At 37.0% G+C, this 25407-nt stretch overlaps 1 protein-coding gene across 10 annotated transcripts in view; it reads left to right on the forward strand.

Moving 5' to 3' along the window:
* LOC116709039 (ryanodine receptor 3) overlaps window positions 1–23673 on the forward strand; it is a 109615-nt gene extending 85942 nt beyond the window's left edge. For 6 of the 10 annotated variants that reach the window (XM_032547280.1, XM_032547283.1, XM_032547281.1 and 3 more), the window contains 31 exons: window positions 60–172; window positions 2130–2226; window positions 3340–3449; window positions 3709–3760; window positions 3836–3886; window positions 3976–4075; window positions 4156–4235; window positions 4308–4384; window positions 4896–4969; window positions 7414–7431; window positions 7992–8072; window positions 8764–8852; window positions 8932–9060; window positions 9140–9244; window positions 10303–10384; window positions 11697–13009; window positions 13302–13360; window positions 14766–14940; window positions 15490–15576; window positions 15665–15859; window positions 16577–16707; window positions 16791–16833; window positions 16952–17079; window positions 17188–17248; window positions 17341–17487; window positions 18599–18733; window positions 18827–18983; window positions 20207–20271; window positions 20686–20786; window positions 21412–21463; window positions 22624–23673. In XM_032547280.1, coding sequence (XP_032403171.1) covers window positions 60–172; window positions 2130–2226; window positions 3340–3449; window positions 3709–3760; window positions 3836–3886; window positions 3976–4075; window positions 4156–4235; window positions 4308–4384; window positions 4896–4969; window positions 7414–7431; window positions 7992–8072; window positions 8764–8852; window positions 8932–9060; window positions 9140–9244; window positions 10303–10384; window positions 11697–13009; window positions 13302–13360; window positions 14766–14940; window positions 15490–15576; window positions 15665–15859; window positions 16577–16707; window positions 16791–16833; window positions 16952–17079; window positions 17188–17248; window positions 17341–17487; window positions 18599–18733; window positions 18827–18983; window positions 20207–20271; window positions 20686–20786; window positions 21412–21463; window positions 22624–22719 — 4203 coding nt within the window. In that variant the 3' untranslated portion in view covers window positions 22720–23673. The remainder of the gene's footprint in view (window positions 1–59; window positions 173–2129; window positions 2227–3339; window positions 3450–3708; window positions 3761–3835; window positions 3887–3975; window positions 4076–4155; window positions 4236–4307; window positions 4385–4895; window positions 4970–7413; window positions 7432–7991; window positions 8073–8763; window positions 8853–8931; window positions 9061–9139; window positions 9245–10302; window positions 10385–11696; window positions 13010–13301; window positions 13361–14765; window positions 14941–15489; window positions 15577–15664; window positions 15860–16576; window positions 16708–16790; window positions 16834–16951; window positions 17080–17187; window positions 17249–17340; window positions 17488–18598; window positions 18734–18826; window positions 18984–20206; window positions 20272–20685; window positions 20787–21411; window positions 21464–22623) is intronic. The other 4 variants (XM_032547285.1, XM_032547287.1, XM_032547288.1 and 1 more) reach the window with 2 other exon arrangements.
* The last annotated feature ends 1734 nt before the right edge of the window (window positions 23674–25407 follow it).

A 25407-nucleotide genomic window follows, 5' to 3' on the forward strand; every position in this document is an offset into this window, starting at 1 on the left:
TGGCACTGCCAGCACAAAAAGCTGTGATATTAATTTTAATAATTATCTACCCTCCTTAGGTGGAGCAGCCACTGAGATCCAAGAAGTGCGTATGGCAGAAGTTGCTCTCCAAACAGCGAAAACGTGCAGTTGTTGCCTGCTTCCGAATGGCCCCCCTTTATAATCTACCAAGGTACTTCATTGCACAGTTAAACTGAAAACATTCACAATTCCCTTCATTTTTAAACGGTCTCTATCCAATCCTCTTTAATGGTGAGCACTTTGTATTGCCTTGTTGCTGAACATGTGCTATATACGGTAAATAAAATTACCTTTACCTTTTTACCTTTTCGCTAATGGCGAAACTCTGCAGGAAGCTTCTTGGCACCTTGAACAAATTAGAAATGGTTCAGTAAATGCTTTAGAATTTCTTTTCCCACTGTAATGTCTACTTTTGCTGTTTCTTCAACTCTTTTTTTCTCCTTCCTGGTTCCTGACCCGGCATTAATGAATTGCCTCTTTCTGTTTGGAATATACATACATAGCCTGCAGCTGCTATTGCCATATAAAAGAAGGAAGGAATGAGCAGTTGTAATTTTATGGCCTGCTGCTCTCTAACTCAATCAGAGGACGTCAGGCAGAGCGCTCACAGCTACGAGGAAAACAATTAACAAGCCCAATACCTCAGGGTGGCCTTCTTCAATATGTGCTCAGATCCTGCCCGCCTGTCTGACAGCATGACTCATTTATTCAGAATTGTTGACAGTAACATATGACTCAGAGTAGGTAATAATTACTGGATGTTATGCACAAAGCGGAGGCTTCTTATTTTCCTGTAGAGATTTATATGAGAAGCGTGAAAATGAAGCTTCTCTTTATGCTTTGTCAGATGTCATCTTTTTTCTTTTGTCTCTCTTTACAGTCCTTATTCTGTCCCCTATCTCAGACTCTGTTGTACCTCTGCCTCATCCCCATAGGCACAAAAATAATAATTACTTCATGAAATCCTTCCGACACATTTGGCTGGGGATAATGCATGAGAACACAGACTATGACAGTCTGCTCTCAGTGCTGACGGTAAAGAAGTGTTAACCTAGTACTGCTCTCTGGCTTGTGGCTACGCTTGTTTCCTTCTGGGCACAGTTTCGGCCTCAGGTTATCTCTGGTTAATCCACTGGTTCACACATTTGCAGTAACATGCTCAGCCTGAATCCATTCTTAAAACTTAGAAACATTTTTTCAATCTAACTTCCTTCTTCTCTTGAAAAAAGTCACAAAAAATTCAATCTCAGAGGAAACAATTTAATAAGGTGCATCTCAACAAATTAGAATATCATAATTAAGGTGTTTTTTTCTCCAGTGATTGAATCAAAAATGTAACATTTGGCATTGTGAACTCTTTGACTCTTTTGTTGCATTTAAGATCAGAATAGACTATGTGTGTCATTAAATCTGATTGAATTGTATTGTGAGTTTGATTTATTCCTTATTGCTGTAAAATTAGAACTAATTTGAACCTGTTTTTCTTAGAAAATGCTTTGAGATGTTTTGTGTAAATATGCATGGTATGAATATGGAAAATTTAACTTAAGTAATTCTTATGTCCAAGAAATTCATAAGAAAAATTTCCGACTACTCGTCATTGATACCTTCACAAGTAGAGTAAGTCATGTAAGGTAATTAAAGTGGCTAAAGCTGTTTCTTGTATTAATGGAAAGTTGAGTGGAAGGAGAAAACATGCACAATGATTACATTATTGAAATAAATTGTTTTTTTTTAAAGAATATAACGGAATATGTGTTTAATTATCTGTCCCTTTGAGGAAATTCACAGTTTAATAGCAGAAAAGTAATTTAAATGGCATTCTAATTTTTGAGAGTCACCTATACATGTGCTCTGTAAAAAATGTTGCTCTGGTTGACTAGTTGGATATACTTCCCTAAATCCTTGGGTAGGTGTATTTCAACCAACAGCTGAGATCTTAAAGGTGAAAGCAATGCTCATTGACAGACTGTACATGTAAAGAGACCAGCTGGATGTGCCAGTATCCTAAACTAACCAGCATCAACCCCTTTTTAAAGGAACCTATCCTCCTTTGGCCTCTTCCTTCCTGTCTAACCCAGGCTTAATGTCCTCTTACCCCTTGCTAGGCATCGCTCTATTAACCTCTTCCTTCTGGCATATCAAAGTATATGGATAGAAACAGAGGAGTACTCTTTTGAGGAGAAGCTGGTGCAGGACCTCGCAGTAAGTAGTCATGCCTCTCACCTCCCCAGTTCTCCTCATGTACGTACCTATGAGCTGTGCATAGTTTACATGCAACAGTCTTCGTCTTGTCAGTGTCATGCCATTGTCAGTTTGTGTAACCAAGTCACTCCTGGTGACCCAGGTAGTGAAGAGATGTGTTTCAGGTAAGCATGACATCTCTACTGATGTCAGGGCGACTTGATGTGTTGTGTCAAATACAGGTAAGGAAGCATCCTGTCACAATGCTTCAACTTACCGGTTTAATTTACTAAGTTTGCCTTTCTCAATTTTTTTACTCCCAGACTTCATCTGTCAGTGTAGAAGCTCAAAAACACATTATAGTTGAAGTTTTTGTAGCTTCACACACATGCATGTATAAAATCACAATCACACACATCTTCTCTGCAGCAAGGTGAAAGCATCTCTACTTTTAAAACTAAATAATTTTAAAAATTCCTGGGTTTTAGAACCCAAAATAAATAACCAAAGAAAAGAGAAAAATTAAGGTCAAAAATGAAAAAAAAAAAGTTTCAGAACTGAAGCATCTGAAACATTAAGTTTCAGATACTTAATTCTGCTGTCTCTTTTTCTGCCCTTTATAAGATCACACTTCACAACTACAGCAAGCTGATATTAGCTGATTAATTAGTCAAGCTATCAGCTCATAGCTTGATTTACTGTGTTTTAGCTCTAGGTCATTTTAGCACTTATGTCTGACAACATTAAAATGACTTTAAATTGTGGACATCTTATCACAGAAACCTTTAGCTCTTTTAAGACTTTTTAAAACCTTGATTACAGTAATAAGCCCATGCCTGGTTTCAGTGTGTGAACTCATTGGATATTTGTGTTATTAGATAACATAAATATCTGTAATAAGAAAGTCATACTTAACTCCATCCACATTCGACAACGCCATCTCTGAATGCATTTGTATGCCAGATTGTGTGTATAAAAAAGGCCTGTCATGATTAAGCATGTGGTCTGTATAGCGCATGTTATCAGATATTCTCTTGAGACGTGGAATAAAATAAGTGCACCCACAATTTGTTGGCTGTTCAGAATATGAGATATCATTCTGGGTTACAATTCTGATTTGTTCCTTTTGCACAGAAAACACAGCCTAAAGTGGAAGAAGAGGAAGAGGAGGAGGTCCGAAAGCAACCAGACCCTTTACACCAGCTCATCCTTCATTTCAGCCACAATGCTCTGACTGAATGCAGGTAAATTCACAGTCACACACACACCTGGCCACCTGGCAATGGCACAAGCTGCTCCATCTGTGATGCATAATTGCTTTGGACCTCTTCACAACTGATAATGTGGGTGTTAAGTGTGAATTGCCCATTTTTGTATAAAGTAGGGAGACCTCATTAATGTTGTTGTTGTTGGAACAAGTGGCTGAAAATGATTATTTTTAGTTAGGATGTAAATGTCAGATGTGCAAAGTCTAACTAGAAACGCATTTCTTTGTTTTATTAGTTCGTTGGAAGAGGATCCCTTGTATATTGCATATGCAGATATGATGGCAAAGGTACAGCATTTCCTACAGTGTTCCTGTATGCTACTTTGGAAATGGTGCATTTTTAATCTTTGCTTTTCATTTCAGAGTTGTGCTGAAGGTGAAGAGGAAGAAGAAGAAAAAGAGAAAACATTTGAGGTACTGTTATCTTTAGGGTTTCTTTTGTTTTGTTTTTTTTAATTATTATTTTTGTGAATACTTTTTACAAACACCTTGATTTCTAATAGGAAAAGGAAATGGAGAAACAGAAGATGCTGTATCAGCAAGCCCGACTGCACGATCGAGGTGCAGCAGAGATGGTTCTTCAAATGATTAGTGCCAGCAAAGGTAGTAAAACTCACACACCTGTGTGCTGTCCTGCAGCAGCCATATTTGGTCAATTTATCGTCCATTTTGCATCACCTCAGGTCGACTTGGTGCCACTGTGACTTTCACCCTCAAACTGGGCATCTCCATTCTCAATGGTGGAAACATCCTGGTCCAGCAGGTATGCATAGTTTCTCGCGTTGACCATTTACCAACTTCAGTTTATCTGAATAATCTGGCTTTTATTATACAGAAAATGCTGGATTATCTCAAGGAGAAAAGAGACGTTGGGTTTTTCAAAAGTCTGTCTGGATTGATGATGTCATGCAGGTAATGATGTGCAATGTAAAATATTGTTTGTTTTTTTTGACTGAGTTCTAATTATGTTACAGCATGTTTGACATAGAACTGGGGTAGAAAATTGGCTTCTCGTAGCAACAGCAGTCAATAATAAATATAAGATTTCCTACACAGCATGGAAAAGCATGGAATTTGATTTATGTCATTCAATGAATTGAAAAAGAAACATTTTCTATTATGGGATAAACATATATTAGTGTTCATGTCTTTTTCTAAAGGATGGTGCTAATCTTAAATATTTGGAATAATTGTTCAATTTCTTGAGGTATTCAAAATGGCAACTCAAATATTTCACTATAGATTATTTTGCTTTTGGGACTCGATAAATGATCCTCAGACCTTTTGACTTTTGCACGTTTCAACAGCAGATTTCTTTCCCTTTCTTTCCCCAACTTTGTAGAATTTGCTGTATAAGTTGAAAAACACAGACAAATGAGATTCTGTGTTTTAAAGTTCATTCTGCGTCATTTCTTTCTCACAGTGTCCTGGATTTGAATGCCTTTGAAAGGCAAAACAAAGCTGAAGGCCTGGGGATGGTTACTGAAGAGGGATCAAGTGAGTAAGGATGATAAATGTGGTAAAGTTTTCTTTGCAATCCTAGCTCTTCTTAAACATTGCATCTGACTGATCTTTCCTGCTCTGGGGGATATTTAGTTCACTGAAAGTGTTGTAAAAAGTTTATTAAAGTCAGTTTAAACATTTGAAGAAAGATTTACTGTAAACTGATATTTGTCAGTGATGAGACTCTAGACCAGGGGTGTCAAACTCAATTTCACCAAGGGCCACTTCAGCATATTGGCCACCCTCAACGGGCCACATTGACGGTATAAAATCAGGACTGCCCAAGTGCAGTCCTCCAGACGGCAACTTTTAGATGCGTCCCTGCTAAAACATACCCCAGACAAAAAGTTGACTTCCCTCATTAGCAGCAACTCAGTTCTGTAGAGGCCTATGAATGAGTCAATGATCCAGGTGTGTTAGTGAAAGAACGCATCTAAAGTTGCAGAGTGATAGGTCTGGAAAACTAGACTTGGTCAACCCTAGCATAAATGTCTGAAAATACAATGTTAAAAATAAATTAAACAACACCTCATATCGTTAAATAACTGATTTTATGTATTCAAGTTTTAAATATTACATTTGAGTTTGCATGGATGTAAAATTACTGCTCAGTTTAAAAATTACAATATTTTTAAACTGAGCAGTTTAAAAATATGCTCAGTATTTTTAAACTGCTCAGCTAAACTTCGCTCTTTAGCTCGTTAGCTTGTCGATGTTTCAGTTTTATTCGCTGGGAAAATTAATCTTTGTCTGCGTTAAAGATAAGCAGACAAAGAATAAAAACAAGTTTTGATATTAACTCTCAACTTCATTCACAAAACTTTTTCGTTATTTATTACGCAACGAACATGCATTTCACATAAGAACAAAACAATGAGGTGACGTTGCCTGTCCTTGAACACAACGCTGATCCTCTTCACCCTGTCACCAACTCACACACATCCTCATTGTGTTGTGTTCTGTAAATAAACACAAAACACAAGCAAAATCAATAAACTATATACATATTCCAGTATACTGAGTTTTGGTTTTACATTCATTCTATTTAAATTTAGTTTGTTCGTGCTTACCAATGTTTTCCCCTGGTCAGTTCGTCCATGTCCGGTTTTAGTTCTTGTGCTGAGGAAATCCGCAAAACGGCGTGTAGGTTTTCGTCAGTAATGCGCGATCTGTGCTTGGTCTTGTTTAAAGTCATTATTGAAAACATCTGTTCGCACAGATAGGTGCTTCCAAACGTGGACAAAACACGAGCTGCATGGAGTCGAAGCTGTGGCATCAAATCAGGGGGCAGTAGACGGTAAAAGTCCTCGATTGAAACATCACGGGACTTCGCTCTTTAGCTTGTTAGCTTGTCGATGTTTCAGTTTTATTCGCTGGGAAAATTAATAATCAGCTTGAGGTGACTCTGCTGCACTCTAGTGGCGAGAAGCCGTAATGTTGGCAGGTAATAATCGGAAGGCATTATGGGAGATGTAGTTTGTAGTAAATTCGTGCTCAAAACCTATTTTAAGTCAATCAATGGGGCTGTAAAACGGTGGTGGGGGGAGAGGGCCACATAAAATGACGTAGCGGGCCACATGTGGCCCGCGGGCCTTGAGTTTGACACATGTGCTCTAGACCCTCAAATAAAAATCCAGTAGTTCATTTGCTCTTTTTATACGCAATCTGGCTCCTAATAGATCAGTATCTTCATTAAAATGAAAATTAAATCCAGATGATAAAATCTGTGGGTTTTATTATAGCAGCAGATGGGGAGTTTTACCATTTGCTGATGCTGTATGTGAACAGATTTCAGGCTCAATCTGCTTTAGCCCAGCTGGTGGCGTTATCACCTCGTAAACTACCCCTTATTTTCACATGATGAACTTCTGACCATAATGGTTTCTAAGATGACTGCAAAACAAAACAAAAAAGAGATAGGATTAGCTTGCAAAAACATTTGCTCTTTGGTTTGTTATTGCTCAAATCCATCTCCATGTCTTGTGTGTTTCTTGTTTCATGTTGTCATGTCATCCTGCAGACAAACCTGTGTTACTGTATGTCAAAGTCCTGTCTGAGTCCTAAAAATGTCACAAACACATTTACATAGAATGTTTCTATTAAACTGATGGGTTGCATACAGTATAATAACTTTTTTTAATCATACATAACCCAGCTCATTTTCACCTCATAAGATCAGGCATAAGTGATGGTTACTGTTTTTGTCTAAACTCCTGCCCGGTGAGCAACCTGTGCTTTCTGTAAGACTGCAATAATTGTTACTGTATGTCAGTGTTGCCAATCAGTGTATGTAAATTAAATATATCTATAGTCCTATCATTGTTTCCCCTGTTCCTACCTATTCTGATTAAATTTAAATGTCTTCTCCTTTGCTTATGTCTGCCTTTGTTTTGTTTGTTTGTTTCCTTCTGATCATGTTTTAATGTCATCGATCCCAGTCAACGTGAGTGAGCGGGGTAAATACATGGTTTAGATTCTACTCATTGTATGCTGTGCTGACATCTTGACTGCTCTAGCTCCCTTTTTCTTCCTTTCCTTATTTCCTCCCGGTTCCTGTTTCCTCTTCCTTCTTTTTTATGAATGCGATGCAATGTCAATATTTGAACCCTGGACTGAGTAAACTAATGCATGCTCTTTTACTCTCCGGTCAGACCCCTAAGACTGTTTGAAATGTTTTAGTTTAGAAATTCAGTGCTTGCTTTTTCCTTTGGGACCTTTATTTACTTAAAAAAGATTTTTATAATACTAACCACTGAATTATGAGTTAAATCTACCAAAGCTTTGTTTGTGTGAACAACAAAGCTCAGTTCTCTTCCTGTATTGTTTTAATTTTTGGATTGATGCACTTGACCTTGTATGTGTGCTCTCAACAGAATAGTGCACAAGATTTAAGGTTGTTTGTCAACAAGGCAGCAGCTTTATAAGGAGGCAAACATTAAGAAAGCTTATATGCCTGCATAGATATAAAAGCACTGATCAATATTTAAACTAAAAAATATTTTATGCTTGTTCTCAGGTTCCAAGGTTCTGCAAAATGATGAGTTCACTAAGGATCTCTTTAGGTTTCTGCAACTTCTCTGTGAGGGTCATAACAATGGTAGGTTGACTTTTAAATGTCAGAATTTCAGATAATGTTGAATGGAGCCCAGTAATATTTGAGAGGACAGATTTGGGGTAAATAAAATCCTTCTGCTAGAAAAGATATTCTTACGCCTTGAACTTTTTTCAAATGTATTTTATATGCTAAAGTAACACGAAGTAGTGAAGACATAAAGTGGTAGGAAATTTATAAATGGTTTTAAAGTTTTTTAGAAATAAAAATTTTAAATGTTTGGCCTCCATTCTTATTTAGCTGTCCTTACTCTCATAGCCCTAAACATTTCTCTGAGGTTTGGTAGAGTGAATAAACACCATTAAGCAGTCCAGTGAACACAGCAGACCGAATAAAGTTGTAGAGAAAATTAAAACAAAGTTAGGGACTAAAACAAAATCCCAACTTCTGAATATCTCAGAGCAATGTGAAAATTGCAATGCTGAAAGAGCTGCAGAGATGCAGCCATGGACAGGAAGTCTACAACATTAGCTGTTCACTTTATTTTCTTTATGTATGTGTGGAAAACAAGAGCTTGATGTTTGCAGTTTCTTTCACTCAAACATTCATTTTCTTCTGATAGGACTGAGAAGCTGATCAGAATTGCTGAGCAGATGGATGTGACAAAATGTGAAGAAGGCTGAGGAAGTCATTTAATTCATACTTTATACTTAATTGTCTGTCATGTACGTTTTAGATTTTCAAAATTTCCTGAGGACCCAAACAGGGAATACCACCACAGTCAATATCATCATCAGCACAGTTGACTACCTGCTAAGACTCCAGGTAGCACCCACTGTTGCATACAGACCTCCTGCCTTTCCTGTATAAAAGACAACGATCAACTTATTAGTTCCTCTTTTAGGAGTCCATCAGTGATTTCTACTGGTATTATTCTGGTAAGGATGTCATTGATGAGGCTGGCCAGAGGAACTTTTCTAAAGCACTGTCAGTTGCCAAACAGGTCTTCAACTCTTTAACAGAGTATATACAGGTATTCCATCACCACACACTGCTCCACAGTTAGCCATGTCAATCTTTTCCTCCTATCAACCATATTGTTTGTCCTCCAGGGTCCATGCATCGGTAATCAGCAGAGTCTGGCTCACAGCAGGCTGTGGGATGCTGTTGTGGGCTTCTTGCATGTCTTTGCCAACATGCAGATGAAATTATCCCAGGTATTTGATTTATGTCAGCAGAAATAAACTCAAACTTGTCAGAAGTGAGGAAGTATTTCTTTGATAGAAGTTTTTCTATTGTTTTCATTTGTGAGCTTGGCAACCACTTCCTAGACTTTTTTATGCTAAAGAGTTTAGAATAATATTTACAACAATGTCTAACTATTTTACAGATGATACTTGCAGGGTGAAAGTTGAGACAATACATCTTGTTGATATTTTACTATCAATGTATCTTTCAGCTAAAATGAAAATGATTTCTTTGTTATATTTCAATGCTTTTTACAAATGATATGCATGTAAACATTTAGCCACTTTGGTGAGGAATCCGCTTGCAATAGGAAGACAGCTTTGAAATTTTCTAAAGGTTGAAAGTATAGTCAAATATTTGCTAATGAACTTGTCAGCTGAACTGCATTTTCTGTTGTACATATTTTTGTCTGTAAATACATAAATTGTTTAGAATTTTGGCTTTAAATAAATATCATAGGAGGTAATATGGATATAAAAGTACATTTTGGTCAAAGTCAGAATATAAATGCCCGAATAATTGTTTATATGGAACCACTTATGCAGTTAAAATGAAAAAACCTGAACAGCATTAATGTTTTCTGAGACACCACTAGAGGTCCCTCCAGCCTCAGTGATAACACTGCGTGATACTGCAGTACAATCACGTCAGCCAATTTAGCTAATTGATTTATAACCTTATCTTATCATCTCTAAGGATTTAGGTGTGACAGTAAATGCCAGGATGTTGCAGAGCACAGGTGCGGGGGTTGAATTCAACCCATCAAAGTTAGGTTTAGATTTACGGCATGGTTAATACAAGATCCAGAGAGACCCTAAATGAGTCAGAGTGACCCAGCCATCTGTTCCTGGATGGTGAAATAACATCAACCCTGGTGATGATCGATGGATGTTGAGTTGAGGGACCGTCTGGCCCCCAGCAGAATCCGAAACAGCTTTGATCACTTGAGACTCAGCTCAGGGTTATTAAATAGTGCACAGGAAGGCCATCAGTTGTCTGAGTGATATTTTGTCCCTTCTCGCAACAGGACTCCAGTCAGATTGAATTACTGAAGGAGCTCCTGGACCTGCAGCAGGACATGATCGTTATGATGCTTTCTCTTCTAGAAGGTATGTTTACTTCATGATTTAAATATAAATGTATATAACCAACTGTTAGATCCTCTGAATCTTACAAAAGTATTCATGTAACTTGCACTTTTTTTACATAATGTCAAGTTAAAGACCCAGTCAATGTATTTTGTTGTGATTGTCACAGGATAGGCCAAATCAAAGCAACAACTGTAATGGGAGGGGTAAAATGAACCATGGTATTCAAAATCTTTGAATAAATAAAAATTAAGAGTGACTCGCAATAAAATTGCACCCCCTTACCTCTGATACCTCTACGAAATGCAGTGCAGACAATGACATTCAAATGTTGCTTGTTAATAAATCCCTCTGTGTGTAATTTAGGTGTAATTTAGATTTAACAAATGGCATAGTAAAGAGCAAGGGATATAGCAGACAAGTCAGGCACAATGAAAGAGTTAAGCTATAAAACAATATTCCAAGCTTTGGATCAGAAAATAGTTGGCACTTTTGCCATCACACATTGTTACTTTAAGGAAGCTGCAGAGAATTCAAATGGGAGAAATTCTGGACAGAACATCTATTAATTGTGCACTTTATGGATCTGGATTTTATGGAAGAGTGCCAAAGAGAAAGACTTTACTTGAAGAAAGAAGGTCTAAATAAAGCCTTGCAGGGGTCAGACCAAGCGTTTTTGGGAATGTACTTTGGACAGATGAGACCCACATGTCTCATCTACTTTTTTTAGCTACATGTGAAAAATCACGCAAAAAATTTACATTACCATAAACAAATCATTAGAATGTGGTGGTATCAACATGATGTGGAGAATGCTTTTCTTCAGCAGATAGGGAAGTTGATCAAGGTTGAATGGGAGATTGACAGAGCTTCTTTAAAAATAGACATTTCCATCAGGACAGTACCTTAAAAAATAAACGCAGAGCTACAGATGAATGCTTTATGGCAAAGCAGGTTTGTGTCTTAGAGTGGGTATGTCAAAGTCCAGACCTAAATCCAAATGAATCTGTGGCAGAACTTACAGATGGTCTTTATTCCTGTTTACCTTGATCTATATTACTGGTGGAGACATTCCCCAAAAAACATTGTGCTGTAATTCCATCCAAAGGTGGTTTTACAAAGTCCAATCAGATACACTGAATACAAAATGTAACTAATTTTGAAAACAATGTGACATTTTCCAGTGCTTTGTTTATCACAAAAAATCCCAATTAAAATAAATTGAAGTTAGTGGTTGGAACATGACAAAATGCAAAAAAGTTCAGCACTACACTTTTTTCCCATCAATGTAATTCCTAACAAACCCTTATTCAATGACCTTGTTGCTTAACAGGTAACGTTGTGAATGGAACTATTGGCAAACAGATGGTTGACACCTTGGTGGAGTCTTCAAGTAACGTGGAGATGATTCTGAAATTTTTTGACATGTTCCTCAAGCTGAAGGACTTGACGACATCAGACAGTTTTAAGGAATACGACTCAGAGAGTAAAGGCGTCATTTCTAAGAAGGACTTTCAAAAGTCCATGGAGAACCAGAAGCAGTACTCTCAGTCTGAAATTGAGTTTCTTCTCTCCTGTGCTGAGGCTGACGAAAACGACATGTTTAGCTACAAACAATTTGTGGAGAGATTTCATGAACCAGCAAAGGACATTGGCTTCAATGTGGCTGTGTTGCTCACCAACCTTTCTGAGCATATGCCCCACGATGCTCGTCTCTCTACGTTCCTTAACCTGGCTGAAAGTGTCCTGAGCTACTTTGAACCTTTCTTGGGTCGTATTGAGATCATGGGTGGAGCCAAACGCATCGAGAGGGTCTACTTTGAGATCAGCGAGTCAAGTCGCACCCAATGGGAAAAGCCTCAGGTGAAAGAGTCGAAGCGGCAGTTCATATTTGATGTGGTCAATGAGGGCGGGGAGAGTGAGAAGATGGAGCTGTTTGTCAACTTCTGTGAAGACACCATCTTTGAAATGCAGCTGGCTTCTCAGATCTCGGAGCCGGATCCTGTTGAGCGTTCTGACGAAGATGAGGACGAGAGCCAAAATGTAGTAGAGAACCAGGATGAGGAAGAAGAGGAGAACGTCATGATGGAGTCTTCCTCAGCTTTCACAATTGCCTGCATCTCAATGAGAAAGAACCTGTGTCACTTACGACAACTGCTCACTCTGAAGAGCATGAGGCGGCAATATCGGAAATTCAGGAAGATGAGTGTGAGGGAGATGGTGAAGGGCTTCTTCTCTTTTTTCTGGATGATCATCACTGGTCTTTTCCACTTTATCTACAGCCTGATTTGGGGTTTCTTCCACATCTTGTGGACCACTATGTTTGGGGGTGGCCTGGTCGAAGGGGCTAAGAATATGAAGGTGACTGATATTTTGGGAAACATGCCTGACCCCACTCAATTTGGGATTCATGGAGATGTCCTGGAAACGGAAAAAATGGAGGCCAACGACGCCTCAGCATTGGAGGAGATGGGTCAGATGGCTCAGGGCGATGCAGCGGAGGCTGACCTCATGGCGGAGCTGCTCAACATACAGCCAAAGAGGGAGGGCAAGCATGGAACTGAGCCAGGTTTGGGGGATGTATCGGAGGTGGTGGTGGGAGATGCTCCATCAATAGCCAGCGCCGTCAAGCAGAAGAAGGCACAGGTCAGTAATAATACCTTTCAAAGTACTGTATTTGTTCTTCAACTTCTTCAAATTTAGTCTTGTTACAACATCAATGTCTATTATTGGAATATTATGTGATAAAGCAACACAAAGGTGAGCCTAATTGTGGATTGAAAAAAAAGCATTATTAATTTTTTTTTGCAATATTATTAAGGCAAAAGCAAAATAGATTAACTGTGAACCATAACTGCCTTGTGTATTGTGTCATTTATTTTGTGCTTCAGTAATTTTGACTTGAAAATAAATGTTGAACACACAATTTTTTTAACAGATGGCTGCAAAGAAGAAGGCTTCAAATGGAGACTACAAATCAGACTCAGAGAAGGGAGAGTGAGTGTAGTTTTTCATAAAGTACAAACTTTGTACTTGTATGCATAGAAACGCTTCTGCATTCACTCTTATTCTTCAAACACTTTTTTTCTTACATACTTCTAGGCCTGTCGCGATAAACGATAAATCGATTAATCGTACGATAAATTAAAACTATCGACGTCATTTCAATTATCGGCATTATCGTCTCTCCCGACCTTTTTCTCTTTCTGTTAATGACACCTTAACTCCGGTGCTCTCCACTGATCCTCCCTTCCTCATTTCCTCAGTGTAAAGCCCAGCACACACTACACGATCTTAGAGCTGTCGGCCGATTGTCGGCCCATTTTCAAAACCTGACAGATCACACATGAGCCGACAGAAATCCTAGGTATAACGGTTCGATCGGGTTCATTCCTGCCGTGTGGTGTCCAACAATGGGCACAAAATAATGGCTACAAGTTCAGTGAACTAATTTTAAAACCAGGTATTAATCAATGCTTTACTACAATCTACCTGCAATGCATGTGGCTAGTGTCAGCGTAAAGTCCTGACTGAATGAAAATCATTAGAACCTATTTACGTCACGTTAACGAAGAACAGCTGAAAAGTTACCGGGTTTATCAACTGCGGTAGCAATTTCGCTCCAACTCCTCCTCTTGTCATTTCTATATTCTTTGCATGTTGAATAAACATTAATGTTGTTTCCAAGTCGGCTGGACTTCGGGTTGCGCCGTGTCAGCTGTTTGGGATTCCCCGACGTAATTTCCCCTCAGAAAACACGGAGGAGAATCCTCGCTTTCTGATTGGCTACCTGTCACTTTCAACAGGCAGCGTTAAAGCTCCCAGTGGGGAAAACCCCTGATTTAGATCGGAGCGGCAACGAGGATCTACCGTAACACACCACAGAATCTTAGAAAGACCAAAGGTCTAAGATTGTTGTATGGGGAAAAATAGGAGCAAAAAATCATGTAGTGTGAACTATTGCATCAGGTAGTCGATGTGCCCATCTTCTCTATTTAAATCTAATTATTACTGAAGGGCAACATAATATACAGACTTCATAATCTGCACTCTTTTGGTTGAATGCAGTATTTATTTCCACTTTGGCTTTATGTTGTTTAGTTTTTATCAAGTACATTTTTTGTTAATGGAGACTGAGAATCCATTTTGTTTTTGGTTGTTTTGTTTATTTAGTTTATCAGTTCCAGTGTTAAATATTCTTTTGAAAATAAAGTGTATCTATCTTTGGCAGGAAATCACATGCATTATTACGTCATTTCCATTAAATCAGTGTAAAAAGGTCTTCAGACAATATTATCGTTTATCGCAATAATTTTTTGAGACAATTAATCGCTCAGCAAAATTTGCTATCGTGACAGGCCTACATACTTCACACTGTCAATAATGGAATTTATGTTTGCAGTTCAGAGGATGGTGAGAAAAAGGACCACGACAAGGCCAAGGACGAAGCTCCTCCACAGCATTCAATAGAGGAGAGAAGAGCCCCAAAGAAGAGGCTCGGCCTGAGGAAAGAACCACCAGAGGCCTTTATGGCCAGCTTTCTGGCTGGCTTAGAAATCTACCAGACTAAGATGCTGGTCAGAAGATTACCTATGATTCCTCTTAACACCAAGTCAAATCCTTTCGCTTGGCCAAAGCATCTTAAAATTTGTTATGCTTGAGACTGATTAACAAGGAATTATTCACTGTTCATCAGGTTTAACAATGGATAACCAAGCACACCCACACATTGCTTTGAAGGCAGTTGTCATGACAACAGGAGAAGACAAACTTGGACTAAAAAATACAGACAAATATTTTGCCTTTTTTGCACACTTTAACCACCGAATGTTTTTTGTCATTCATTCTGATTGAAAGTTTTTGTTTTAGCATTTAAAAAGCTCACATGTGATGTTTCTGAGCAGATGTTATGAATAGCTGTTAATCTACAGTATTTAGCCTGCAGCGTTAAGTTTAGACTTTACATAAAAACCTGATCACATATCAACATGAAAATGTATTGCTTACAACAAATGCATTCTTAGTTCATTTTTTAAAAATGAAGCACCAGAACTGTAAAGTAAACTGTAATTGAATAAGTTGCATATATAACTCATGCAGAAATTATTCTCATATTTTTTTTATAGAACTACCTGGCTAGAAATTTCTACAACTTGCGCTTCTTGGCACTTTTTGTTGCCTTTGCAATCAACTTCATACTTCTCTTCTACAAGGTACATTTGTTTTTAAACCATTCTGATATTACGATTAAGGATTTGACCTTGTTTGCTTTTTTTACATGTTAATAAAATTGTCTTTTAGGTGACTGGTGATTACTCCGAAGATGAAGACCCCTGGAACCGGAGAGGCAGAGTAGGAGAGGAGGAGGATGAAGGAGCACTCGAGTACTTTGTCCTGCAGGAAAGCACTGGTTACATGGCACCAGCACTTTGTTGTCTGGCAATACTACATACCATCATATCTTTCCTGTGTGTGGTGGGATACTACTATTTGAAGGTATATTGACAAAAAATGTCATTATGTAAGCTGTCCATTGCAAAACTATTCATTTCCTTGAACTTTAGCACTATCTGCACACAATTACATGATGGTTATATGTGTATGTGTATATACAAAGATCAATTTTAACTTATTTAAGATTGTAAATATCACCATATTTATTTTTATATATTTTCCTACATTGTTTGCCCTGTTTTGGAGCTGGCTTTAATCTCAATGTACATATGTACAGTGACAAACAATAAATTATGTTCTATTCTATTTGTCAGATTACAATATCACATTTGTAATCTGGTATTTAATGTGTTAGATAAACACAAAATAGTACATAATTGTAAAGGCTCATAAATGGCACCATGAAGTAGCACCATAAACTTTATCACTCACAAGTAGGAAAACATTCTGTATCATGGCAGTAGCTTTATTAGATAGGTAGATTTTTTTTTCTTGAGTGGGAACCATCTTGAAAACCTCATAAAATAGCTTTACTCTGCCTCGATTAAATGAAGCTGCAAAAAAAAAACACTCATGAATCTTATTGCTATTCAAATTTAATCTTAGAATTTTCATTCTATTTTTGAAAGACTTATCATTTTGATTTTTACTTTTTGAACATGAAAATCAAGTTAGTATTTATAATCTCTTTTTCTCTGAAAATCATGGGATGTTAGTGTTTAAGACTTTAACCTAAAAGAGTGTTTTTCTTTACACAAGGTGCCTCTGGTTGTGTTTAAACGAGAAAAGGAAATAGCTAGGAAGCTGGAGTTTGCAGGCCTCTATATTACCGAGCAGCCGTCTGATGACGACATTAAAGGACAGTGGGACAGACTGGTCATCAATACCCCGTGAGTCAATCACATCACTGGTATTTCTCTCTGAGCTGTAACAATGGTTTAATTTTTATGTGTGCTTTTGTGGCTTTTATCAGCTCCTTTCCCAACAACTACTGGGATAAATTTGTCAAACGCAAAGTAAGTTGTTCAAATATTTGTTTTCTTGGTTAAATCTGTAATCCGCACAAGCTTTAAAGTAAAACCTCCCTGCTAGTCTTCTCACTTGTTTGTTTATTTTTGTGACTGCTGTTTGCAGGTGATAAAAAAGTATGGAGACCTGTACGGAGCAGAGAGGATAGCAGAGCTGCTGGGGTTGGACAAGAGTGCTCTGGATTTCAACCCCACAGAGGAAACGGTTGCCAAGGAGGCATCACTAGTGTCATGGTGTGAGATTGGAGCAATAAATAGCTACTAGACTGGAGCTGCATGTGAAAAAAATGGAGGGCAAACAGAAAATATGAATGATTAATATCAGCTTCTTTCCTTTTCCAGGCTGAGCTCAATCGATACAAAATACCACGTCTGGAAATTGGGAGTGGTGTTTACGGACAATGTAAGTTGACATGAAATGTGACAATCATATTTTGGGATTTTCCTTTTTGTGTCACTCAGTTATTGATTCTGATCATTTTGTGTCTGCAATAGTCATTCCTGTATCTAGTTTGGTACACAACCATGTCCATTCTGGGGCACTACAACAACTTTTTCTTCGCTGCCCATCTGCTGGACATCGCCATGGGTTTCAAGACCCTCCGCACAATCCTGTCCTCTGTCACTCATAATGGGAAACAGGTAAGAAGGAGGCAAGTCTTCTTCTAGACAACAGGGGTCAGTGCTGAGTTAAGGATTGAGGGTAAGGTTTGTGTGAGGCTCATAATAGTTTTAGCCTACAAGCTACAATCAGCAAAAGAAGATCAGTCTTTAATTGTTGCTTTGTAAGTCAAGAGAAGTGCTGAAAAGATCCTATTTTTTGAAGATTAGAATTTTTAATTGAAGTATTTTAAACAACAAACCAACTTTAACTATATCACTGCAATTACATATACAGTTAAAACTGAGTGCACTAGTTAAACTAATTTTAATAATTGACAAATATAACTTGAGTAAATACAAAAGGCAATTTTCAAATTATGACTTTTTTTTTAAGTGGAGACGCTACCCAAACCACCCAACCTTCTGTGGAAAAATTAATTTTCCACAGAAAATATCCTTGTTAAATCATAAATTAACTGCATTTTGGAGCATTTTTTTGGTTCAACTAAAACCAGGCTTGAATACTGCCTGACCTGTATGTGCAGGTTTTTATTTTTTTATATCTTTTTTTTGAAAAACAACTTATAGGTTATGCAGGGTAATATGCAGTAAGGCTGATAAGAATTAAGCTAAAATGACTTTAGCTTTCTCATTGAAATTTTCTTGCAATCTGGACCCCAACTATAAAATAACCAGAGGCATAAATCAAACTTTAATTTCATCATAGTCTCAGAGGTGAGAGAAAATCTAAAATGTTTGAGACCTTTAGGAATTACTGACACTTTCAAAGTTATTGGCCCGTGGGTAGATCCATCAACCATGTTTATAGTCCAAGCTTAATTTTTTGCAGCTTCCTTTATTTTATCTTTCAAGCTGACAAGCAGATTAGTGTGTGGGCCAAGTCTGGACAGAGCTTTATGTTAGATGTAAAATTAAATGTATTAATTAGATTTATTACTAGCAAATAAATGTTTCAGCTCTTTTGATCTCACCTGCTCCTCTCTATCAAGATCCCGCGGTTCTCCTTGTTAAAGAGAACAAATGGTGATTGTCAAACCTGCCTCTGCTGTGCTGATTATGTGTCAAACCAAAACATGTAATAACAGTACAGTGGCAGATGGTAATGACTGTTTCATATTTTCCTCTGCAGCTTGTGTTGACAGTCGGCTTGCTGGCAGTCGTGGTCTATCTCTATACTGTGGTGGCCTTTAACTTCTTCAGGAAGTTCTACAACAAAAGTGCAGATGACGATGAGCCAGACATGAAGTGTGATGACATGATGACGGTGAACGGAAGATGCCATTTAATTGTTTTTTCTCCAACTTAACTTGCGTCTCATTCTCACACTTAAAACAATTTTCCATTTTTGTCTTCGTAGTGCTACTTGTTCCACATGTACGTTGGGGTGAGAGCAGGAGGCGGCATTGGGGACGAAATCGAGGACCCGGCGGGCGACCCATATGAACTCTACCGCATCCTTTTTGACATTACTTTCTTCTTCTTTGTCATTGTTATCCTGCTGGCTATCATTCAAGGTAGGTTTGTCAAGTGTACACACAGTCTTTACTAAAAATATTTTTAGGAAAGGATAAAACGATCTGTTTCATTTGGCTCAAAGATGCTGTCTGATATTTTTTATTACATACTCCTCACTTCCCATTCAACTCTTTTAGATTTTGTCATATTGTAGCCGCAAACTTGATTGCTATTTTTGAGAGCGGAAAGGTTTCTGTGATAAAAGAAAAACAAAGTGGCACAAAACAAAAGTGGTACCTGTCAAAACTGTCCATACATGTCGAAATGAATTGAGAGCTTGATAAAGTAATTAATGTGCTAAATATTTAATGAAAAAAAAACCACTTTCTAAACTTATTTGACAGTTTAGAACTTTCACATAATAGACACATAAACTAATATGTGTTTATAATAATAAACATATTATAAACTAATATGTTTATAATTTTTAAAAGTTTTAATTTAATATATCACTAATATGTAATTTAAGTTTTATTTCAAATCTTATATTTTTATTAGTTTTCTTATATTTTTTTCATATTGTGTATTTATTTATTTCGTTATTATTTACTGTTAATAATAACGAAATATTTACTTTTTTTTTTAGCATGTATTGATTTATTTTGTCTTGTAATATTTCTTCTATTTTTTTCCCCTCCTGTTTTAATTCTTTTTCTGCTTTTGTTTTGTTTTGGGTTTTTTTTTTAAAGATTTCTTTTTAAATTTTCTTTATGTTCTCTTTTGCTTTTCCTTCTGACTCTTTCTAAGAATTTAAATTGGAAAAGGGGTAAGATGAGGAGAGGGGGAGTCTGATAGGTGGGGATACAGATTCAGCTTTCCCCCTATTGGTCAAAGTCAAGATCCAAGCTCCTCCCCTTTTAAGATCATTAGTTTTTACCAAATTGAATAAAAGTTTTTTAATGGCCCAGTCAAAGTCAAGACTTGTAATTTGCTGTCAGATTGCTCCATACAATCTGACCGAGCTTGTGGTTTTCTCTAAAAAGAATAAGGAAAGATGATTTGCAAAGCTGATAGAAACACAAAGAAAAAGGAGATTTTACAAAGTATTGACTCAGGCAGTGTGAATACAGTTGCAGTGTACCTCATAAAACCCCCCAAAAAGAGTGACTTTTGCAGCTGCAACATGAAAGAAGGAAAAATAGTTCAAAATTACATTTGCAAGACACTGTTTGTCTTTAGGATGATGCTTATTTGTGCCCATAACATCTGTTTGTGGATGTAGGTTTGATTATTGACGCCTTTGGAGAACTAAGAGATCAGCAGGAACAAGTAAAAGAAGACATGGAGGTAAGAAAATGTTTTACATCATTTAATGGGGATTTTGACTCAATTTCAGGATTATTTTTGTCAATAGTGTATGTTTTGTGTCTGTCAATACATACATTTAATTATTACATACATGATGGGGTAATCTTAGACAAAATATATGACGGAGGCAACATAAAATTGCGTGCTTTTTTCACACTACATACAACTTAGCATGCCTTCTTCTGAGTAATTTTCTCAGCCTTTCGTATTCACATAAAACATGAATCAGGTGCTGACACGTGTGATGTTACAATCTTAGATTAACTCAAAACTACAGGAGACATGAAATCAACCTGGGGGAGAGTGCCTTATATCACACTTACCAAACACAACAATGCTAGTGAAGCAAAGTAGAATAAATCCCATAAACATATTTTTATCTTCTGCCATCAGACCAAATGTTTCATTTGCGGCATTGGTAATGACTACTTTGACACAACACCTCATGGCTTTGAGACTCACACCCTGCAAGAGCACAATTTGGCCAACTACCTGTAAGTACAAATCTGCTATGTATTAGTATTAGTGTAATTAGTATGTCCATTTTTCCCCATTATGTGTTTCTTTTGATCTGTAACTACTTGACTGATAGATTTAGCACATTTAGTTACTTGGGCCAAATGATCCAGATCACTCGATCCAGGAGATGTCCCTCCCCCCGTGTGCTTCCTCTGAACACCCTGCTTGGCCATTGCTTCTGCATAACACCACTAACAAAACGTCTCAGTCCATTTGCTCTCACAGTCAGCTAGCCGGTGGATCCGAGACGACCTCATTATCTCGCTTCATTACTATTTAATGCTATGAACTTTATTGGAAAATAGGTTTGCAATAGTGCACTCTCATGCAGTATTCATTATGAACTGGCGTGCTGTGACGCCCACAGAGATATGGTGGCTCGTTGCCATTTACACCTGATTTTGGAAGCAGCAGGTGATTCGGGGATGGAGGCAGGGTTTTGTTGCTTTGTTTAGACTCTCGCCTCAGACATTGATTGTCCAAAAATAATGTGGCATCATATAACAAATTTGAATCTGCACATCTCATTCTCTCTCTCTCTTGTCTGTGTGCAGGTCTGTAGAATGTTACGAACTAAGAGTGATGTCTTTGTTTTTTAAGGTTTTTCCTGATGTACCTCATCAATAAGGATGAAACAGAGCACACTGGCCAGGTAGAGTATCTTCTCTATGCACAAAGCCTTTCCCTAAGAAATTCTTAAAGGGACAGTCGAACTGCAAACATAGAAGTTATAAAGCTTCTTTGAATAAAACATTTCTTATCAACTACCAAGTTAATGTGAAGACAAAGATCATCAATAAGAAAGATTCAACCAACCACATTGTACAATTACTATAAATTCATGATCTGCCCACATTGGGCAGATCATTAATTTTTAAGAGCTTATATTCACAATCTCTGTATTTATGATTTTGATTTAGAAAAAGAACAAAAAAAAACCCTCAATAATAGTAGTCTGAATCTCATATATCCATTGTCTCTCGTTCTTATCCCTTAATCCTGTGTTTTGAATTGGTGAGGTGTCTCTTTGTAGTAACAGCTCTTCCTAGCAATAAATCTTATATAATTGAAAAACATATTTATTTTTGATGCCACAGTTGTAAGGAAAATGCATATGTGGGTTACGCTGCATAACTGAATTTGCTAAATCATTCATTTAGCAAATAGGGGCCTTAGTAACTACTAGGAAAATTGTACAAAACCTCAACAGCCTGGCTCCTCATGCCAGTGACAGTAGTAACACACAGCTGTGGGTTGGCATCCCGTCCCTCAACTAGCTTCACGGGTTATCAAGGGCACTGTCAGACACAGAACTTTGTTGTCTAAACCACAAATACATTTTCCATACAAATATGGCACTAATGAAATTTACTGCCATAAGGAATTGTCACAACAATGATTAAATAGAACAAATACCAAGGAACAAAGTACATATTTCCCATCCCTATTCATAACATGTCACCTTCTTATATGACTGCCAAAGGGATTACATACTATAATGAAAGTAATTCTATCACTATAAGATCCTTCAGTCATCTGTCTGATCTTGTTTGGTTATAAAAATGTAAAACCAGTTGTCAGCTACTTTGGTTCGAGGTGCACCAAACTAGTTTACTAGTTAAACTAAAACTATCCAAACACATTAAAAGTGCTGCGAATATGAAGAGAGCAATTTCTATTGGTTAAGAAAATGATCCTGAATCACACAGAATTGCTACCTCTGATGTGTAGACATGTTGTGTGAGGATTTCAAGTTCCTTAATTTAAGTTGGCTTTTTTAATATCATAAGACTGTCTCTGCTTGGTGCCCAGGAGTCCTATGTGTGGAAGATGTATCAGGAGCGCTGCTGGGATTTCTTCCCAGCTGGAGATTGCTTCCGGAAGCAGTACGAAGACCAGCTGGGATAGAGAAGATGCATTTTCCTCTCCTCTATTCAGACAGATACAACACACACACCAACACACCCCCACACACACACACACACACACACCCCTGCCATCAACCCAGCATTTCTTTAGAAATGTTTGGCAAGAAACTTAAAGAAATGTTTTTATTAAAAACAAGACATGAGTGGAGGTCATGTTGATCGCCACTGTTGGTACAGAAAAAAAAGGACCTCTGACTTACTCAGACTTATTTGATCTGTTTTAGATTCGGGACTTGTTATTGACGTGTGTTGCCTTTTCAACAACATAACCCCAAGTTATTGCACAATTTTTTTAATATTTATTTATTTATTTATAGTGTTTTGGAAAAATAGTGGGTGTGTGGGGTTATCAGACAATGTTTCAGTCAATATTATGCACAATGTATGAATGTCGAACCTGAGACTTAATGCCAAAAGAAAAGCAGAGAAGTGTAGAAGATATACTTAGTGGGCAAAAATGTGACTACAGAAAAGTTTTATTCAGATGTTGTAACATTGCATATTAAAGTGATGTTTCTACAGAGAAGTGGCAAAAGGTAAAATAAATGCCTAAAATTTTTTATGAAGTGCCTTACAGTACTGTATCTACATTACAATGAAGCTATGCAAAATGTTTGGGTTTTTTTCCGTATTGTATGTAATACAATAGTCTTACTGGAGCGATAATCTGTTAATTGACCAGATACAGTACGTAGTTTGTGGTTAAACGTGGAAGAAAAAAACGTTGGTATTTCCTATTTTGTTGCTGAATGCAGCATAACTTCAAATGTTCGAGATACAGTGTAAAAACAACAAATGGAATAAACCGATCATCCCTCAACGTCAACAAAAAAAAAAAAAATAGAACTGCTATTGTATGGCGATTTGTATGTAATAGCTTTGCTGATCTGTGCATTTCTTTTGATGGAAAAGAAATAAATTGTTGAAGAACTAATAATGTTTGTACGTCTTTCCGGTTGTGGAACTGCTTTTGAAATATGAAGCTGCAAGATATGCCAAGACACAAAAGCAAACACAAAAGCAGGATGTGATGTCTGTCCATTCTGCTGGATGTAATTTTTGTTTCTTCTTAGTAATACAACTACATTAAGTTAGTTGAAAATAGATTGATGCTCATGAATAAATCAGTACATAGCTTTTTAAAATCACTGATGGATGTTTACTTCCTTTGCTCGAGATATTACACTAAAGGAAGTATGAGAACATCACCTGTATATACCTCAGGATTTAGAGTGAATGTAACATCAACAGAACACCAAAGACTTTAGTTGAAAAAATAAGTAATTAAAATCAAATTTATTATCAATTCACCCATAGACACCCAACAAAGACTCACTAATTCAAATCTATAAACTACCTATTAAAGACGAATTATAAACCACCAAAAAAATACTGAAAAGCCCAATAGTTAATCGATGAAGATCTAAAACTGATTCCCATGTTGTCTTTAATGCTGCCATTGTGCAAAAGGTTGTATGTATGTATATGTATATGTAACAAAAATAAATTTTGGGGTAAATATTATAGGAAAAATTATCATTGTTTACAAATGATGTTAAAGAGAGCAAAATTATTGTCTACCTAAAAGTTACCCTAATCCGAATTTTGCTGCTGGAGGCAGATCATTACCGTGTTGTTCACTTTTGCATGTAGATAGGTCAGAAACGTCTTCAAAAGGTCTGCTTTGCATAATGACAAAGTCCATAATACAGCTAGATCCAGTGATCCAGTGCTTGTTGCTCTTTATTTGAAATCTCTTGATCTGAATTGGTGTCAAATGTTTTGTTTGGTGGACAAAAGAAACACATTTTTATTGTATGTAAAATGTGTGTTCGCATATGGATTTAATTGCAATTTAATTCAAAAACTAATTCTAAAGAAGTAAAAATAAAGGAATTGAATTATTATTTATTTATTTTTATTTTTTTGCAATGCAATCAATCTAATTTTATTTTTACTATACCGTTCACTTATGAACTTGAAAACAGCATCACAGAAAAACAAACTTAAATTAAATTTGTTTTCATTAACTTATAGCAGAAAATCATAATTAACAGAAATACAGGATTGAAAACAGTCTGTGAACCCTGTGAACAAAGTTCCTGAATGAATTACTTTTTTGATCACATATGGATTAATTGCAATTTAATTCAAAAACAAATTCTAACCATTGGAAACGCGATCATGGAAATCATTATGAAATGTTAAATATTCAGTCACATGCGAGGAAATTATGGGGATGTTATAAAACATGATGTGATGTGACAGAACTTTTACATCATTCTGTTAAGATGGCAGATAATAGCAACAAATAACAACAGCCTAGCAAGGTTGTTTAAGAATTTGCTTAAAACAAATTCTTAAATTTGCTTAAGCAAATTAAACAAATTTAAGTTTGTTTAAATGCACTATTTTACCATGAGTGCATTTAAATGGTGACTGACCTGCTGAAAGACAGTTACTGTATGCAGCACAGTTTGTTGCTATAATCTGCCAACTGTGCGCACACAGCTTTAAGCTTTACTTCTCAGTTAATTTCAGTCACCCCACACCTCAAAGCTACATCCCAGTTGTGACTTTGCTGCAGCTTTTAATCACAATGCAGTAATGAGCGTGAAGCGACTGAGTAGGTGAGCACATTTGGTCAGCCAGAGTGATAGGAATGGGT

Source organism: Xiphophorus hellerii, chromosome 19 (assembly GCF_003331165.1).
Source record: "Xiphophorus hellerii strain 12219 chromosome 19, Xiphophorus_hellerii-4.1, whole genome shotgun sequence".
Classification (NCBI taxonomy): domain Eukaryota; kingdom Metazoa; phylum Chordata; class Actinopteri; order Cyprinodontiformes; family Poeciliidae; genus Xiphophorus; species Xiphophorus hellerii.